General features: G+C 58.8%; 1 protein-coding gene across 4 annotated transcripts; it reads right to left on the bottom strand.

Moving 5' to 3' along the window:
- Window positions 1-8: 8 nt before the first annotated feature.
- HDGF (heparin binding growth factor) lies at window positions 9-7,628 on the bottom strand. 4 transcript variants are annotated; one of them, XM_059413626.1, is made up of 6 exons: window positions 7,454-7,628; window positions 1,848-1,924; window positions 1,596-1,734; window positions 809-994; window positions 314-564; window positions 9-133 (listed from the first exon to the last, which is right to left on the bottom strand). In XM_059413626.1, exons 1-6 carry the CDS (start codon window positions 7,538-7,540, stop codon window positions 127-129), a joined length of 747 nt encoding a protein of 248 aa, XP_059269609.1. In that variant the 5' UTR covers window positions 7,541-7,628; the 3' UTR covers window positions 9-126. The 4 variants fall into 4 exon arrangements, with proteins under 4 accessions (XP_059269609.1, XP_059269610.1, XP_059269612.1 ...); XM_059413627.1 differs by lacking the exon at window positions 7,454-7,628 and adding an exon at window positions 7,141-7,279; XM_059413629.1 differs by lacking the exon at window positions 7,454-7,628 and adding an exon at window positions 7,057-7,081.
- Between the last annotated feature and the right edge of the window lie 11,775 nt (window positions 7,629-19,403).

Raw genomic sequence — 19,403 nt, 5'->3', positions numbered from 1 at the left:
GTGGAAGAGGAGAGCAGGGGGGTGGTGGGGGGAGGGGTTCCCAGTTTGCAGGCCATGGCCAGTTTCCCCAGTAGCACCCAGACAGCAGCAGGAACGGGGCAGGGGCTCCTCTTGAAACATTGGTGGCTACAGGCTGCGGGGGAGGGTTGGAGGGGAGAAGGGTTATGGGCGGCCTTCTGCTGGCCACACCCAGCCAGGGCCAGCGTCCTGGGGGAGCCCACCCTGCCTCCGCCGCAGGCCCTCCTCCTCCTCCTCTCCAGGGGTGGCCGGGCCCCCCCAAGCCCAGCTGCCTCAGGGCAGGGGGCTCCCTCACCTCTCATGATCTCTGATGCCTGCGGCCTCGGCATCTTCCTTGGCAGCCTCTTCCTCCTCCTCCTCCTCCTCCTCCTCCTCCTCCTCCTCCTCCTCCTCCTCCTCCTCTTGAGGAGGGCCCCGGCCAGAGCTGGGCTCCGAGGGGGTGCTGTTCTCCACCTCCACAGGGAGGGGCCTCTCACCCTCCAAGGGGGCTACTTCCTTCTCCTCCCCTTCAGGGTCTTCTGCCTCCTTGGGACGTTTAGGGGAGTCCTAGGGAGGATTGGCAGAGATGAGGCCCACTGAGGCCAGAGAGGGAGGACCCCAGCCACCTAGCAGAGCCCCCCGCTCCCAGAGAGGCTCCTTCCTGGGCACACCCCCTGTCCGCTTCCCCAGCCCTCTGCCAGCTGAAGGGTCTAGGGACCCCAGACTAGGAGCTGGTCTCCCCCAGATCAGGATGTCCCTGAAGTGCCCCTGCCCGCCCGGCCCCTCCGCGGCTCCAGGTGGCGCCGGTCACCTCCAGCGTGTCCTCTGCTCTCCTCTTCAGCGCCCCCTTCTCATTCTTCTCCTTGGCGGGCTCGTCGATGACCAGCTTCCCCTCCTCGTCACTGCTACCCTCGGCGCTCCCCTTCTTGTCGCCGTACCCCTCTGCGGCTTCGGGCTCGGGCTCGGGCTCGTCCACAGAGCTCTTCTTCGGGGCGGACTGCGCGGAGACGGGAGGGGCTGAGTGGCACCAGCGGGGCCCAGGGGGCCCCTCCCCGGACCCGCCCGCGGCCACTCACTCCTTCCTTCTCCCACCTCGCCCCCGCCCGCCCCCAGGTGCCCAGTCTCACGAGTGATTTGAGACCCACCTCTGTCGGATTAGCCCCGGGCTAAACCCACTGGCCGGGCAGGCAGGGCTCTGTGCAGGAGGGGGGAGGGCTGGAGCAGGAGGCAAAACCTCGGGTCAACTTCCCCCGAAGGGAGCTGGGACCCTTTCCCCGCCAACCCCCGCCCCCCACCCTCCCGCCTCATCCTGCCCGGCTCAGGAGCACCTCCTCCTGGAAGCCTTTGCGGAAAGAGTTCAGGCCGAGTCCTACTCTCACACTAGGCCCCGGAAAGGGCTGTCCCCACTTACCGCCTGTCCTGTCTTTGCCTCCCCACGCCACGCACCCCACCCCCTGACCCCAACCCCTCCTGCAGGGCCTCCCCCACCCCCACCCCTACCCCCACTCCTGCAGGCTAAGCATTTCCGGTCCTGTGGGCTCCGGAGCCAGTGGCCACACCTGCTTCCCAGGGGGTCTCTGGGGTGGACAGCCGCTCACCTGGTAGCCGGAGGCCTTGACAGTGGGGTTGTTCTCAATCTCCCACAGCCCCTCGCTGAAGCCTTTCCTCTTGTTGGGCTTGCCGAACTTCTCCTTGGACTCCTCGTACGGGAAGAGGTCTTTGGGGCCCAGGAATGCCCTGGGGAGAGAGGGGAGACTGTGCTCTGGAGCCCTGGCTGGTGAGCTGCGCAGCCCCAGCGGGAGGGGCGCCAGATCAGCCGCTGACCGCCCCACCTCCAGCCCCTCACTCACGTCTCATGGGTCCCGAAAAAAAAGACTTGGTACTTGTTGGCTGTGGATTTCACGGCGGCCTCCGGCATCTCGTCGATCTGGGAGCAAGATGAGAGAAGCCAGTGAGTGGAGTCCTGAGGTCAAGTCTGGGGCTGAGGCCGGCCTCCAAGACACATTTGCGTAAAATCAGACTGAGACGGGCCCGGGAGATCCCCGAGATGGTGTTTAAACCCTTTCAACCAGCAGGACTTTGTTCAGAGTCAGACAAGAAGCCCCGTGGAAGCCTGGAGCCAGGACCTGCTCCGTGGGCCCGACAGCCCAGCCCAATCAGGGCCACCTCTCCCCTCGAGCTCGCTGGGCTACTGCCAGCCTACAAGCCACTGTGCCCACCGTGGAGGTGCTGCCTCGAGCCCTTCGTGCCGTTGGCTCACCGGAAGGCCCACCCAATCGCCTCCTCCCGGGCACCAAGGTCCGAATCCCCATGCTGCCACCAATATACTTGGAAGACCTGGGGCAACACAGTCAACGTCCCCAACCTCAGTTACCTCATCTGTAAAATGGAGCCTGTCAAGGCACTTAAGCCGTCCGGTGGGTAAGGATTAAATGGCCATGGACTGGCCCGCAGTCCAGCCCTCAGGTGTGGGCCCTCCTCCCCAGACAGACGCTGGCCTCTGGCCTCCCACACTCACTCAGTCCTGGGGAGCCTTCCCCTCACAGAAGGCGCAGCCCCTCTCCTTCAGAGCGCCAGGGTCATGGTCACTCGCAGGAGTATCTGAGCACGGCCCATGCGGACTCAGCCTTGCACCTGCCCCGAGACCTGAGAGCCGAGACCTGAGAGCCCGTCTGTCTGTACCCCCTGCTAGGGGCCTAGCACAGGCTCAAAGATCTGCCGCAGGAAGCTGAGCAGCAGGTAAAGACAAGCCAGTTCTGGGGGAGGGGGAGGGGCAAGGCCAAGGGCTGCCCACCTGACACCCCCCCCACCCCGCCAAGACAAGGCCACAGGCCTCTGGGGAGCACTCTGAAAGACTCTTGAGGTTAGTGAGACACTCGTTTTACAGAGGAGGAAACAGGCCCCCCAAAATGACAGGGGAAGTTAGTGAGGGTCTGCGTTGGTCTCCTGACTTGACCCCCTGGTCCCCCACATCCCGCGGGCACAAGGAAGGTGCAGAGGTCTGCGGTGGGGGAAATGGACAGGCAGCGGCCCCACCAGCCTCCCCAGACCAGGCCCTGGAAGCCCAGGCCAAGCTGAGCTGGAGGCGGAGGCGCGGGAGGACTACAACTCCCAGCAACACTTGCAGGCGCCCCAGCAGCCTGGCTTCCCGCCGGACACAGGCCAGGTGGCCATGTTGACTGGGGCCCCAGGCACAGATAGGACCCAGACGGCCAGGCCCAGGCGGTGATTAACAGAGACTGGGACGCCGGGCCTGACCTGGGCCGCTGAGGCTGGGGGGCTGGAAACCAGCTAGACACACCCAGGAGAGGGGGTGGGGCCCTGGGCCTGAATGGGGGGCATCTTGCTCCAGGCATGGAGCCTTCAGGTCCCTGGGCACCTCCCCCCTTGCCCTGTGGCCTCTGGGGACAGAGGTCCGGCTCCTCCCCTCAGGAAGGCCCAGCACCAACTGGGCCCTCCCCATGACCAAGAGCTTGGGGTGTGATAGCAGGGGTGGAAAGGCACGCAGTTCCCCCCCACAGGATCCCCATCGCCATGACAACCCACCCCGCCCCCCGGGGCCACTCAGCAACCAGGAATGTGACCACCCCTCCCCCCCAGGCCCTCTCTCCCGATTGGGGAGGAGGGGACACTAACACACCCCACCCCCGAGCCTGGAGTCTGGCACCTGGGTCCCGGGCCGCAGCCTGAAACCACAGCTAGGGGTTGGAGGGCCCAGGCCCTTCTCAGGAAGCCAGCCCGTGGGTGCAGGCGCAGGAGGAGTCCGTTCCCGGCCGGGACACCTGGGTCTTGTGACCAGCCAGCTCCCCACCCCCTCTCAGAGGGAGGCAAGCAAAAAACAAAATGGGAGCCTCCAAGGCTTAGAGGTCCCCAGAGAAAGGCTCAGGACAATAGCAGAAGGCCTAGGCCTCCTCTCTAGGATCTCAGCCCCAGAAACAAGGGACAGGGCTGGGGAGCAAAGGGTCTGGCTGGGAGCAGAGCAGGGAACCTTGCGCTCTGCATTCTTGGTGGTCACACCTGAGCCGCGGTGTCAACCTGCTGGAGGGCCGAAATAAGAAACTGAGGCTCAGGAAAGGAGGGGCCAGAAGTTCTCCCAAGGAGCACAGCCAGGGCAGGGCTGCTCCCAGGCAAGGGCCATGGGAGGCCATGGGAGGCCACGGGCAGCGAAGTCAGAGGCAGCTCAGCAGTGTGCCGGGGGACCCAGGAAGCCACCAGCTGCCCAGCCGCAGGGGCGGAGGAGAAACAAAAGAATGGATGGGAATTAAAAACAGAACGATAGTCAGATACAGCTGCCCTGCTGACCCTCCACATAAAGGGTGGGTCTGGAAGACCCGCAGCCAGCGGCCTGGGCAGGTGGGCACCTACCCCAACAGGGCCAAGCCCACCCCCGCCTCCCCTTGGCTGGCAGGTTCCTGTGCGGGAGGTGCCAGGAGAGGGTGCTCCTTCCACTTAATGCAGGTCCCAGCCCCTCGCCCCCACGGGGAAAAGTCCCTTCCATCCTTGAAGCCACAAAGAAAACGTCGTTTCTTGAGTTTTGAAGCAAAGGGCGGTTCTTCCTCCACATAGAGGACATGAGGTCTCAGGGGAGGCCTGTACCCCCAATACAGACATACGTCTCCCAGGCTTTATATCCAGGCTGTGACTCAGAACAAGTGACTCAAGGCTAAGTGGGTCAGGGTGGGGCCAGAGGCGGGCTGGGGACCCCACTGCACCCCCCCCAACACACTGGCCAACAGGGGCTGGGGCTCTAAGGCTTCTCAGCCACACCGGGAATCCAGAAGGTGCATCCACTCCAGGCCCAGCCCTCGGCGCTCGCTGCATCACACCGAGCCGAGCACATGACTCGTGTCCTCCCAGAGCCCACGGCCACCCTGAGGTCTGACAAGGGAGCTGAAGCTCCCAGGTGCGGAAAGCAGGCGACTCCCCAGCCTCAGATCAAGCTGAGCCCAGGGCCAGCCCAGGGCGGCTGGCCGACACGGAGGAAGGCAGCAGGGAAGGCTAAGCCCACACAGCCTGCCAGCCAGGGTTCTGACCACCACACCCAGGGCCAGGCCCGACCTGACCCAGGAACCAGAAAATCTGGGGCAGGAGACAGTTGGGGCCGGGAAAGTGTGACAGAAAAGAGAAGGTAGGGCCTAGCCGTGGGGGAGGGGGCAGGGGGAGTGAGCTGGGTGAGGCCCTCTGGCTGCTCAGGTTTTCTGGGATTGTGAAACAGGAAGCAGAGAGGAGGAAGGAACCTGGGAGGAAAAAAATCCCTGAGTCTTGGAGGTTAACTGCTAAGTGCTTGGAGATCCCCCAAGAAGTCAAGCAGGAGGAAGAGGGAACGGAGAAGGTTAAGATGGAGTCATCCTCCACTCCAGGCAGGTCTTGCCGACCACGTGGCCCCTCTGGCTGGGCCTCTCCCCGCCTCATCCCCAGTCAGCCGTCCTCCCCAGAAGCAGGCCCTTCGCCATGGCTGAGGATTCGGTCTCTTAGATTAGGTGGGGCTGTCCATGAGGGCCCCACACTCCTCCCTCTCAGGAGGGGCCGGGCCCCTTCAGACTCTGTCCGTCGGGGGGCTAAGGCAGCATCCCAGCACGAGGAGGAGGCACGGACTGGTCTGTTCTCTCCACGTGCCAGGGGGATTCATCTGGGAGGTAAAAGCCTTGGGTGGACCATTCCCCTGATGTCACAGAAGCCAGAACACAGGCTTAGGGTGGCACCTTCTTTCCATCCAGTCTGACCTGCCCTCCTCAAGCCAAACTCTTATCTCCAAGGTCCAGGCCTCATCCTGTCCCCACCTTCTGTCCTGGAGATCCAGAGTGAAGACAAGACAGAGGGCATCCCCAACCTAGCCTCACCCCGAAGCTCTACCTCATGGGGCGCAATGTGGGCCCGTGTCCCCCTCCCTTCTCTTCCCTGATCCGGTTCCCCGCAACCCACATTCCAGCTGCACCCCTCCCTGGGGCCTGGGCCAGCCTCCAGACTTTGTCCCACCCCAGGAGGTAGGAGCAGTAAAGACCTGGGTTCAGTTCCTGCGGGGCCCAACAGGGCCTTGGCGTCCGGGCCAAGAAGCCGGACGGGTCAGAGGTGCTGGGTAAAGTACACCACGGTCCACACGTCACACACACCATGGGCACACCAGGCTGGGTGGCTGCTTCCAGCACCCCCCAGGGCCCAGGCTCTTGGGAGGCCCTGAAAGCTGGGAGAGCCCCACTTCTCCTTCCATTCACAGGCTGGACGTCTAGAAGTTTCAAGGAACAAGGAGCTCAAGGGACACGAGATTACACACGCTGCTCAAAAGAGGGTACAGAGTGAGGAAGGGGCCTAAGTCGCCCCCAAAGTTGGCCTGGCCACCCGAACTAGGTCCAGCGGAGGCTGGGGCAATTTTCCCCAGCTCCAGTGGGGTCTGCAACCCTAAGGGCACAGACTCACGTGGAGAGGAACCAGAAGCCTGGAGGCCCGTCTGCTCTTGGCCCCCTGGCCTGGAAACTGCCCACTGCTCTCTGCCCTCCTATTCGGTTCTCCCGAGTCCTACCTCCAGGGGACAGTCACACACACCCCCCCCCCCCCCAGTTCCAAAGGCCTCTTCAGACCAACTTTGAAGTTGCCAGAGACAACTGCCCCCCCCACCCGTGACACCCCCGACCTCCTCCAGCAACTTCCCTCCCCCCCTCCCCTTATTTGAGCTGACCCAGTCCTTAGGGGAAACCTGATGCACACACCAGGTTGGGCTTTCGGGCCCCACCCTCCCACCTGGCCAGGTGCTGGGGGGGGGAGGCGCGTACTGGCGGGCTGACTCAACCACATGGCAGACCCGGCCGTTGTGGCGGGAGGATCCTATCCGAGGGGGAGCAGCCGCTCGGGCCCCCCCACCCCGCCTCCAGGAAGAGGCAGCCTGGACTGCACCCCCCGGCCTCCCAGGGCCGTGCCACCCCCAGCCCCCGCCTGAGTTGCCAGCATATGGAGGAACACTTTTGTGGCGCTGCGGGGCGAGGGGTCCTGGCGGAGAACTTCCGAGCCAGGCAGATCCCCTCTTACGCCGCCCCCAAACACTCCTCGACCCTCCCAACTTCAGACCTCTCTCGGCCGCCCCGAACCAAAGTTTTCCAGCAGCGAACTCCGCCTCCACTCGGCCCTCCCCGGCGGGGACCCTCCTGCTACCTTTCGGTGCGAGCGGGGTCCGACCGGGGCAGCGATTAGGGACGACACCGGGGGTCTCTAAGGGGGTCCCCGGGCGCCCGGGAGGGGTTCCCGACGGCCCCAGCCCAGGCCGCGCGCCCCACGCCGCCAGCCTCGGGGGGGCCCCCCGCCCCCACCATTATGTAACCGGCGGGGGGGGGGGGGCGCGGACACGCTCGCAGCGAGCCGGCGACTCGGCCGCCCCCCGCCCGCGCCCCTCCGCGCGGGGCGCCCGCGTCCTCCCGGCTGTTACGCAACCCAGCCCGGGGCCGGGGCGGCGGGCCGCGCTGCTCACCCGGGCCGGCCAGTGCGGGTAGCCCTTCATCTTGGCGAACACCAGGTCCCCGCACTTGTACTCCTTCTGCCGGTTGGAGCGCGACATGGCGGGGCTCCGGGCGCCCCGGGCTCCGCGCCGCGCCGGCGAGCGTGAGCCCAAGTTTGCGCGCGCGGCGGTGGCGGCGCCGCTGCGCTCCGGCCCTCGCGCGGCCCCCGCCTCGATGGCGGCCCCCGGCCCCAGCTCCGGCGCGGCCACGGCTGTGCGCCCGCGCCGCTCGGACGGGGCGGGCGCGGCTGCGGCGGCGCGGTGCTGCGCGCTCGTGCGGTTGTTTGTGTTTGAAATTCAATTGCTCCCTCCTCGGCGCGAGGCCTCTTCCTCCTCCCCCGCCGGCCCCCTCCCCCCCCCCCCCCCCCCCCCCCCCCCCCCCGCGCCGGTTCGATGCGCGCGGCGCTCGACGCCCCGGGCCTGCCGCGGCCCGACGCCCAACCCGGGGCCGCCCGGCGGCGCGCGGCGGCACAGGCGTGAGGAGTCGAGCGCCGAGCTGGCCGAGCGGGCTTTGTGTGCGGCTGTCGGGGGGCGCCCGCCCGCACGCCCGCCGGGAGGAGCTGGCGCCCGGCTGGACGGAGCGGCCTGGCGCCCCTCCCCTGGCCCGGGGCGGGCGCTCGCACGCGGGGCCCGACGCGGCCGCGGGAGTCCCTGTGCGCGCGGGCTCTCCCTGCCCTTCGCCCCCTCCGTGTCCCCCAGTGCTTGCGGGGCACCGACGTGCAGACGCCCGGGGGTCCGAGCGGCCTCGGCAGAGGGGAGAGGCTCGACTTTGGGAGTCGGGAGGTGTCGGAGGGCTCGTGGCACAGAGCGGCCACGTTCTGGGCGCTACTTCCTGGCAAAGGCGGTCTGCGCTCCGCCACCGCTGAGCCTGCAAAGACGGTCCCTGTTCTCGGGGGTGGGGTGGGGGGGGGGACACCGCACAAGGCCAGTAAACCCCTAACCTCCAGTAAACCACACTGTGAAGGCCGGGGAGCCGGACAATGCCTCTCTGGGGAGGGAGAGGGGGAATGGGGCAGAATCTGGGAAGGCTTCACAGAGGTGGTGACTTGGAGCTGGCGTCGGAGAATGAGGGATTCTGCTGGATTCCGTATTCCGTTAAAGTCCGACTTCTAGGATGACAAGGGGTGCAGCCAAAACTTGAACTCAGGTCTTTTCCCATTAAGCCAAACAGAACTGTAGTAATTACTTCTGGGATTTGCTGAAATCCAGGCACCTATGGTCTCTTAGAAATAAGATATTTGGGGCGCCTGGGTGGCTCAGTGGGTTAAGCCTGTGCCTTCGGCTCAGGTCATGATCTCAAGGTCCTGGGATCCAGACCCACATCCGGGTCCGTGCTCAACCGGGAGCTTGCTTCCCCCCCTCTCTCTGCCTGCCTCTCCGCCTACTTATGATCTCTGTCAAATAAATAAAATCTTTTTTAAAAATTAAAAAAAAAAAAGAAGACATTTGGATCTCTTACGGCGCTTCTGAGATCCTTAAAATTTTGCAACTGCATGTTCTGGATTTGAATAGGTAAAATAGGCATGCATGCTTTTCTAACCGATGCACTTCAAAGCATATGCAAAGTCTTCCTGCAAGGAAGCCCAGGATGTAGCCAAAGGCCCAGGTCCACACCCCGCTCCTGAGAACAGGGACCCCTTGAAATTCCTTGAGCCCCCTTCCTGACCCAGACTTGGGAGGCATGGGATGGCTGCTCCGTGTTAACTGACCCTGCTCCGCTTGGTCGAACCAGCTGGCTGCTGGTATGCGTTCCGTCCTTAGGGCAATGCATTTCACGGGTTTTGCTTTCATAACAGTGTGGCCTCTCGGCATAGTTCCCCCTTGTAATAGGAATCCCTCTGGCCCTGTCCACAGGCGCTCCTGTCGCAAACGGACACTCCCGGTGCAATGAAAGAGCCAGGCATGGCCTCAGCCGCAGACTTGCCGATGTGTTTCAGTTCAGAGCTTGTTGCAACACAGCTCCCAGGTTTCGGTTATTGCGCGGCAGGGCGTTCCGGCATGAACTGCTGTCAGTGTGGTGGTTGTGATCCTGCCCTTTTCTCTGTTCTTGTTGTTAGCAGAGTCTTGTCACAGGTTCCTAAGGCTGTCTCAGTAAATTCTGTCCCCCAATATATTTCGTTTAAGTGTCCAGGCCGGTGTTAGAGATAGGCAACAAACGTGTTCTAAACTGTTCTCCAATCTAGTGCAGCCCCCAAGAGCCCCATCTCTCCGCACCGCTGCGTCCCAACAGGTAGCCGCAAGGCCTCCGAACCCTTCCGCAAGTCTCTCGGGCCGCCATCCAGTCCACCCACCGGCAGATGCTGGCTGCGAGAAACTATCAGGATTCCCTTTGTTGCAGTAATCCACTACCACCCCCCCACCCGCCTTTGGTTGCAATTTAATATCCAAGTTTTCCCTACAATAACATCCTCAACCACCTCACAGCTGGCCCTAACAGCACCACCAAGCTCAATTACAGGCAGGGGTGGGGGGGGGGTGCGGCTGAGCCGACCTCCCCTGGGAGTCTCTTGGAACTTACTGCCCTGCACGCTTAAATGGGCCCAGGAACCACGAGTCATCTGGGAATCCTCCTGAAAAGCAGAATCTAGCTCAGTATGGTTGGGGGCAGCTGCCGTTCCAACAAGCCCCAAGGTGGGGCTTCTGCTTTGGACCCCCATTTGAGCAGTGGGATGGAAAACGCACAGGTCACAGACCCCCAGATTCCCAGCCCAGCTTGGAACCAATTCACAGATGTGTCCGTGAAATCATTCTGTGGATGCTGGTGTTTGGTTCAACTTGTGTGTGGGAGGGGGATCAGGACAGAAGTCAGGGGACTTGGGGCCCTGCTGCAGAGGAGACTGTGAGGGCAGACCCCACACTAGGGTTCTGAAGCCTCTCTCTGGAGGGCCAAGGTCATGGGCATGGTGGGGTCCTTAGTGTCCCTAAAGGGAAGCCAGAGTGCTGGTGCTCAGGGTGCTAGGGGAAGGGGCAGTGTGGCCTGGTGGAAACCACCCGGGTTAGCATGTCAAGGAAACTGGTTTGAATCTTGCTTTTGGCAAACGACTTGGATAGAATTTCTAAACCAAATTCTCTTCCACTATAAAACCGTGATACAGATTATTACCTTGTGGGGTGTCGTGTGAAGGGCAGAGGAGCCCGGCCCTCTGAAAACCTCAGACGCTCTGTAGGTTCAAGAGAAAGTTCAGTTGCCTTCCCCTAGGCTCCCAAGTTAGGGGCTCAGCTCCGGTGCTCGGCTCTGTGTGAAGTCCCCCACCCCACCCCGTTAGCCTCTGGAACAGGGGAGGTAGAGTGGGTTGTTCAGACCAGCGGTTTGCAAAATGGGTCTGCATTGACCCCTCCCCTCGGATGTAAAAGAGGGGATATGTGTATTTATGCATTTTACTAGGGCATCCAAGCGGTCCAGTGGCCTCGTCCAAGCCCCTCCCGGCCATGGGATCCTAGCGGAGCTACCTAACCCCCAAGTCTCAGTCTACATGTCTGTAAAGAGGGCTTGTGAAGGGACAGGCACTGATAAATGTACCTGGGGGCTCCTGGGCGGCTCAATTGGTTGGGTATCTGCCTTCCATGGGGGGGGGGGGGGGGGTTGATCCCAAAGTCCTGGGGTTGGGCTCCCTGCTCTGCGGGGGTCTGCTTCTCCTTCTGCCTCTTCCTCTGCCCTGCTCCTGTGCTCTATCTCTCTCTCAAATACATAAATAAAATTGTTAAATAAATGAATACATGTATCTAGAGTGTTCCGAGCAGAGCCTGGAGCATAGGCAGTCCCTGCTGGGTTTGCAGCCGCTGTATTTACGCTCCTTCTACACTTTCCGTGGCGCGTACTTTGAGAAAGTGGACTCCTCTGCACCCAGCTGCGCAGGCACTGGCCTTGGGCCCGATCCGGCGGGGATTGCTGCCGCGGCGGGCGTTGGGGGAGGTGGCTGGCTCAGCTCATGTTTGACTCCCAGCCCCACCACTGACAGACCATGACCCGCCTCAAATTAGTAACCCTCCTGTGGGGAGGGACGTCCAAGAATCCATGCATGTGTGTGCTCCATGGGAGCCCTTAGACGCGGGGCCCGCGGGTCGGTGGCTGCGGGGCGATAGCTGTTTGCTGCTGGTGTAATAGTAGCTGTTTTTCCGGAAAACGTCCATGTGTTACAACTCCTCCATACGTCTAACGGCCTTCATAATAAAGAAATATGTTTTTAAGGACTTTATTTATTTATGTGATAGACGGAGCCAGAGAGCGTGGGGGGGGCGGCAGAGGGAGAGGGGGCAGCAGGCTCCCCGTTGAACCGGTGCCCTGACTCAGGACTCAATCCCTGGGATTCTGATCTGACCTGAAGGCAGACGCTTAACCGACTGAGCCACCCGGGCGCCCCTAAAGAAATATTTTTTTAAAAAGAGGGCTCTGTTTTACAAAACGTGACAATCATTGGATTCACGTTCTAAGACTGTGCTTAATGTGAACTTAAACGGGTTAACATGAAGTGTGATTCCATGTTCAGTTCCTCAGTCGCTCCGGCCACACTTAGGTGCTCGGGGTCACCTCGCGTGGCTGGAGGCCGGTGTGCCAGGCGCCAGACACAGAACGTGTCTGTTCTCGCAGAAGGTTTCTCGGACAGCACAGCTCCAAGGCAATGGCTTTCCCCTTGAGGTCTACATTAGAGTCAGCTGAAGAATTGAAATATTACTAATGGGGGGGGCACCTGGTTGGCCCAATGGGTAGAGCATGTAACTCTGGATCGTAAGGTAGAGAGTTCAAGCCCCGTGTTGGGTGTAGCGCTTACTTAAAAACAAAACAAAACCTAATGCATGGGGGCGCTTGGGTGGGTCAGTGGGTTAAGCTGCTGCCTTCTGCTCGGGTCATGATCTCCGGGTCCTGGGATCGAGTCCCGCGTCGGGCTCTCTGCTCAGCAGGGAGCCTGCTTCCCTCTCTCTCTCTCCCTGCCTCTCCATCTACTTGTGATTTCTCTCTGTCAAATAAATAAATAAAATCTTTAAAAAAAAAAAAAAACCCTAATGCATGGGCCCGAGTGCCTAGAATCTATATTTAATTAGTTGACACTGGGAGCCATTAAAGGGTTGGGACAGGAGAGAAACGTGAACTTCTGGAAGCTTCTTCAGGCAATGGCATGGAAGCGGAGGGGGCCTGGGATCAGCAGGTCAGGGGAGAGCACACAGCCTGGCCCCTGCTGCGGGTGTGTTTCCTGTAGGGCGGCCGCCGAGGCCATGGGGTGCTCCGCTCTCCCCAAGTGTGGCAGTGGTGACAGCTCCGTAGCTCTCAGGGGAGAGACCGTGCACCTTCCAGAGCGAGAAGGGCTAGAGCACCTCGAGATCCCCAGGAGGCCTGCATCGCCGTTTTTAAAACTCAGTTTAATTTCCTTGGTAAGTTATTAGTACGGGGCACATGATACAAGATTTCAGGGATAAGGAAGGTGATTTTGAGAAAAGCAGTCTCCATGGCACCTGTCTCTCCTAGCTGCCCCACTTTTCTTCTTAGAGACCAAAGATAGGACCAACCTTTACGCATCTTCCAGTCGTATCCTCTCTATATGACTTTCAAGCAAACGCAGAGCTATTTGGTGCCCAGAAATCACAGCCTCCCCGGCGCAGGGCCCTGCACTTTCTCTTGCTGCCTGCGTGTAGCTTGGGCTTCGTCAGGAGGCTCTGTCACGTGCCCACCTGCTGCTGGGCTGCAGGTTCCTTAACCAGCCCCTGCCCTTGGGCTGTTAGGTGTCCCCTCTCTCCCCGTGACACCTGCTGTAGCGAACGCGAGAGCCCACGTTTCAGCTCATCCTGCAGGAAGGGTCTCTCCCCATTTTTCTCTTCAGTTTGCAGAATGAAAGACGTACAAGGCCCGTCACAGCCACGGTCTTCGCTGGAGCTCGCTGACCGGTAGTGCAGGCAGCGACCTGGCCGCTTACAGACAGGGGTGCCCAGGGTCAGACATGAAACCCGCCGCTCTGTACGGCCACGAACCGCAGGTCAGTCTGCTTTCCCCTGAGTCCCTGGGGCTCAAAGGAAGGAGGTCTGGGGCCAGGGTTGGGGCGACGGAATCACTGGAGCTGTCATCCTGTGCGCGCAGACTCCCTTCTCACTGACACCAGGAACAGAAGCCTGGGGAGGAGGAGAGCCCGGCCGGCGAGGGGTGAGGAGGAGTCACGGTCACTTCCCGGCCTGATGAGGTTGAGCCCTGCCGGGTTCACTCCCTGTTCTTCCCTCCGGAGAGAGACCGCACCCTTCCAAGCATGGAGGCAGGCCTGGCCCTACGGCGGTGTGGCTGATGGTGGCCTCTGTGGGGACAGAAGGCAGTGAGGTGCTGCAAAGCCATTCCCGCCACCACATAGTTGGTGGCTTGGGGCTTCATTCATTCGCCTACTGACTCATTCCTTCGCCCTCACACATCTCCTCGGACGTTGTTAGGTGCCGTGTGAGTCTGCTCAAGGGGGACTGGCGTAGGTCTGGAGACGAACACGACAGGAGGCTGTCCATAGCTTGGGCTCCAGCCTTGGGTCGCTGTCGCACCCCGGCTCTGCCCCAACTTTATGTTCCAATTTGGAAGCTTCTAGTGTTCTCACTCCAAATTCACCTTCCCTCCTTTAGTTTTTGGTACGTCGATTTGTTTTTTCAAAATATTCATGCAAACCCACCAACCCAATAATGTCAAGCCTATCTATACAAACAACACATAAAATCAGGAAAGGACCAGCAACCCAGTTGAAAGCCAGGCAAATACAGGGTCAAGACTTTCACATAAGAGAAAAGAAATATATATAATGCCCATACACATGAGAAGATAGTCTCATTAGTGATGCACAAACCTCTAATCAAAACCACGCTAGGGGACCACATGTGCTTGTCCCACAGGCAAAAATTCACAAGCCCGACAGCAACACCAGCGCTGGGAGGTTGGGGTCACTTCTGTGTCGCTTTGGAAATCAGTTGGCAGCAAGTTGTAAGGTCTGACTTTCCCATATTCTGTGACCCATTATTTCCACTCCCAAGTGGGCACACAAGAGAAGCCATTGTGTGTGTGTGTGTGCTCGGGGACAGAGAGAAAGGACATCACAGCCCTCGTTCCTAGCCACAAAACCGAGGAGCGGTTCAAGCCCTCGTCAGCAGGGGGAAGGATAGATAAATTGTATATTCACGGGAAGGAATTTCAAAACAGAAAAAATAACAGGCAACGCTCGACGTGGATAACCCTGAGGGGTTTATGAGTGAGAAAGGAGTCATTACAGCTTGATACCCTTTTGCTAAAGTTAGAAACAGCTGCGAATGACCAGTATGTTTTCAGGAGTACATATGGATGTGGAAAAACTGTATAGACACAGGAAAGTTTTCAGGACAGTAGACACTAGTGTCGGGGGAAGTGGGGAGCGCGACGGGGCCGGGGAGCCCGGGATAGCACGGGTCAGCGGGAGCGGGTGGCTGGTGAGTATGTGCGGGCTGATTACATACGTACATATTTTTGTCTTTTTTTTTTTTAATTTTGTACTTTATTGTATTTATTTATTTGACAGAGAGCGACAGCAAGAGGGAACATAAGTGGGGGGAGTGGGAGAGGGAGAAGCAGGCTTCCTGCTAACAGGGAGCCCAACGCGGGGCTCGATCTCAGGACCCTGGGAACATGACCTGAGCCAAAGGCAGACGCTTAACAACTGAGCCACCCAGGTGACCCCACACTTTTCAATGGATAAATCGAAGAGGGGCCCGTGTGGACCAACAATGAAAGGACATAAAGAGCCAACCAGGGGTTACGGTCACTCCACTTCCATGCACTGAGTCGAGTCCTGGATGCACAGGGTTCAGAGAAACAGGGTTCTCGAAGTTTTCATCCAAAACAGTGGTCCCAGCATGCACTTTTCTATATTCCCTCTCCAGAGACAGCAACATTCAACACGCAAAGTACTTTAACTAATTTTTGGTGATTTAATTCCATATTTCTAAGCAACATGCTGTTACGGCTGCATCTTGATTTCTCCAGGTGTGGCATTATCCATTGACAGAACCTTCTGGAATATGTTTCGCTCTTCCCTCCGTCCATCTCGGCTGCACGGACTCGTCCTGTCCCCCAAATTTCCATCATCCCGGTAGAGTACAGGATAATTTCTGTTGTCTTCACAGTGTTCACATATCGCCGACATCTGAGCCGTGACTATGTCTTCTCTTATGCTTAACCCTCTGTTTTCCCTAAGTTGTTAACTATTTTTGTTTTTGTTTGTTTGTTTTTCTAGGTTCTCGTTCATCAAATTAGCCACAAATCTACTATTTCCAACTCTTCTCAAAATATTTGGATGCCTCTGATACACCATCAATTTGAAATTCTTGCTGACTCGACTCCTACAGCCTTCCGTCCCGAACCAGACTGTTGGCCGCGCGGAGGAGGGGGACACCAGCCACACACCCCCCCACCTCCCTCCGCTGCTCCCTGGGCCCCACCCCCTCTGTGTGGCACGGTCCATATTTTAAATTCTAGGTGTTTCTCTTTCATGATTTACTATGCCCCCCCAACCCAGGTTTTTGATCCTCTAATAGCTTCCTGAGAAAAGGTGCTCACAACGGAGATTGTTTGAGACCCCCCATGTGTGAACATGTCTTCATGCTCCCCGCCCCCGTGACTGGTGGTCCGGCTGTCGCATTCTAGGCTGGAAGGGTTGTTCCTGCACAGTCCTGAAGGTCTGGCTCCCGCCGTTGGCTTCCAGGGTGTCCTGTTAGGAAGTCTGCAGGTGTTCTTTCCGGACCCGGCCGTGTCTTGGGTTCAGAAGAACGTAGGATCTTCTTTTGGTCTCCAGTGTTCTGAAATTTCGGGACGGTGCCAGTCAGTTTCTATCCGTTATGTGGAGCAGCTGGTAGACCTTTCAGTCTGAAAACTCCTGTCCTTCAGGTCTGGGGGAGTTTTCTGTAAACACGGGGCTGGCTCAGTGGGTGGAGCACGTGACTCCAGATCTCAGGGCTGTGAGTTCAGTCCCCGTTAGGCATAGAGGTCACCTAAAAAGAAAATTCCTTGTTCTTAGTTCCTCCCGTCTGTGATTTCTCGCTTTCCTCTCTGTTCTGTTTCTGGAACTCGTATTACGCAGATGTTGGACTTTCCGGGATGTTCTCTGGTTTTCCTGTGTCATCCAACGCTCCTAGTGAGAACTTTATTTATGCTTTTACATTTTTATGTCTCAGGAGCTCTATTATATTGTCTGCATGTTACCTTTTTTAGAGTACCTTTCTGCATGTTACCTTTCCTTCGGAGAGAATCTGAAGCAGACTCCACACCCAGCGTAGAGCCCGACGCAGGGCTCCATCTCAGCACCCTGAGGTCATGACCTGAGCCAAAATCACGAGTCGGATGCTTAACCAACTGAGCCATCCAGGGGCTCCCGCATGTTACTTTTTATGGTATTTTGTTTTGTTTCACGGATCCAGTATTTTCTCTTGTCTATCTGGGCAAATGATTGATAGGACTTTTAGTTTTCTTCTGCCTGCACTTTCTCTCTTTCCGGTTGTTGGCTCTGTCTCTGTCCCTCCTGTTGGGGACTTTCCTCGGCATGTAATCCTTGGTGCTGCTCCTGTTTAAGAGTGAGGGACCAAAAGGCCATCTTCTCCCTGTGGGCAAGAACTTGCAGCTTAACTTGGAGCCTCACAGGTGGGCTTGTGTGGCTGGAGAGCTGGTGGGGGGATCCCTGAAGCCACACTCCCTCCAGGATCTCTGCTCTCAGGCTGAATAGATTTTCCCCGTGTCTGGCCTGGAGGACAAAGGCCCGGTGGCCAGTCTTCTGGAAGAAATAGGGCACGGTCTTCATATTCCCTGTGCATACTGCTCTAATTCTCCTCTTTTCCAAGCAGTGCCTCTGTCCCTGTGCCTGGTTTCCCCCCAACCGAAACCCTCTGTTTCAGTCCCTGAAGGAAAGGGAAAGGGGGAAAAAAAAACTTTGATTTTTTTGGCAGGTTGGGGAGAGGCAGTCTCCCACCAGCATGGAGTGGGGGAGGGGATATAGGAGCTGTTTCTTTTTTCTAAGATTTTATGGTACGGGAGCTCTGCACTGGGTACGGGACTCGAACTCAACCCCCAGATCCAGAGTCCCACACCCCACAGACAGAGCAGCCGGGCACCCCGGGTCTGTTTCTTTTTTCTTTCTTTCTCTCTCTTTTTTAAAAAAGATTTTATTTACTTACATGACAGAGAGAGACACAGTGAGAGAGGAAACACCAGCTGGGGGAGTGGGAGAGGGAGAAGCAGGCCTCCCCCGGGGCAGGGAGTCCGATGTGGGGATCGATCCCAGGACTCTGGGATCACGACCGGAGCTGAAGGCAGACGCCTAAGGACTGAGAAACCCAGGTGCCCCTGGATCTGTTTATTTTTAACCAGTCTTCGTTTTTGTTCCCTTCCTTCCCTTCTTCACTTGCAGAGGTCCTTGCAGCAGCACTCCTGAGCCTCTGGAGGCTTCCACAGCAGATCAGACGGATTCTCACCGCTCCCCAGGGCTGGCGTGGCTCTCAGCTCCCCAGGGCACGCCCCACCAGCCACCGGCTTCCCCCTGCCCAAGTCTGGCCGCGGGGATCCAGTGACCCCCTCTCCCATCTTTGGGGGCTAAAATCTTTTCAGAATGATCTTTACTGCCTTGTCCATAAATGGGCCCTTATTGACGGTTTAGCGGGATTTCAGGAGGGAACCAAATTAACTGTCTGTTCAATTCACTGTGACTGAAGACTTTATTGCTGTAATCACTACTTCAGGATACGTCATAGAGGGACAGGCTACACATTTCTGAAGGTATAAAAAGACCCCGTGAGAAATAAATCTCTTTCCCATCTCTGCTATGAAGTTTTATTATTAACTTGTTGCAGGAAAACAACTTCTGGGGGCAGGTATATACGTAATAAGGCGAATCATTAGGAGGGCTCCGTGAGAGGCCCCAGCTCAGACAGGGTGCGGGGCTTCTCTTCTCTGCGGGGCAGCAAGACATACTGACAAGAGCGACCGTCATCTTCCTCAGTTTTTTAGGTTCTAAACCATTTCACTGCAGGTGGACCTCAGGTGCGTCTTACAGAAGTAAGACAGGACCCCTTAATACTCGAGCCATTTTTTCAAAGAAGAAACTTGAGATTCAGAGGTGTGACTGCCCAAAGTCACCGGAAAGCAGGCTCCGGAACTTAGATTTGAAGAGCGGGTGTTGGAAGTCGGCATTGTGCGAAGCATGGCAGCTGCGAGGGAGGACTGGGAGGTCCTTGGTGCACCTGTGAGCGCGTTCTGTTCTTAAAAATCCAGCCTCGGGGCTCCTCCGCACACCTGCTGAATAGGGAGGGATCTCTTGGGCTGGGATTCAGAGATCTGCATTTTTAAGAGGCTTTCCCAGGATCTTAGGCACAGTCAAGTTTAAGAACTGGTAGGCAGGAAAACTGCTTCCTGCATCCAGAGCTGGGAGCAGACAGCCGTGGGGAGGCTTCCTGGAGGAGGTGGCATCAGAGGTTGGGGATGCAGGCAGAGTGAGATTTTAGACACATGGACAGGGTGGGAGGAGGGGATCGCGCATCTCGTCTGATGGAAGATTCGCGGCCCCCGGCAGAAGCCTTTCCATCTTCCTCTTTGGCCTCCTCCCCAAGCCTCGACGGTCTTCAGGGGCCGAGCTCCGGGGCCTCTGCTCTCGGGGAGCCCGGGGGTGGCGCGCACCGAGGCGGGTCAGCCTGTGAAGGGCTCGCACAGAGCTGGCGACAGAGGACATGCAGTCTCGGGGGCAGCCGGGAAGGGGCGCAGAGAGACGAAGAAGGGGAACAAAGCCGCAGGCGCACAGGTACGCGACGGCGGGCGCCTCCACGAGCCGCGACGGGACGGACGCGAAGGGCGCACGACCACCACAACAGGCCACGGGCGGATCAGCGGGACGCAGAGGGCGCGCGCCGGGGCCGGGAGGGAGGCCCACGGGGACGGGCTCAGGGACGCTCCGGACCG

Source organism: Mustela nigripes, chromosome 10 (genome assembly GCF_022355385.1).
Source record: "Mustela nigripes isolate SB6536 chromosome 10, MUSNIG.SB6536, whole genome shotgun sequence".
Classification (NCBI taxonomy): domain Eukaryota; kingdom Metazoa; phylum Chordata; class Mammalia; order Carnivora; family Mustelidae; genus Mustela; species Mustela nigripes.
This window is presented reverse-complemented; position numbering and strand designations above follow the sequence as displayed.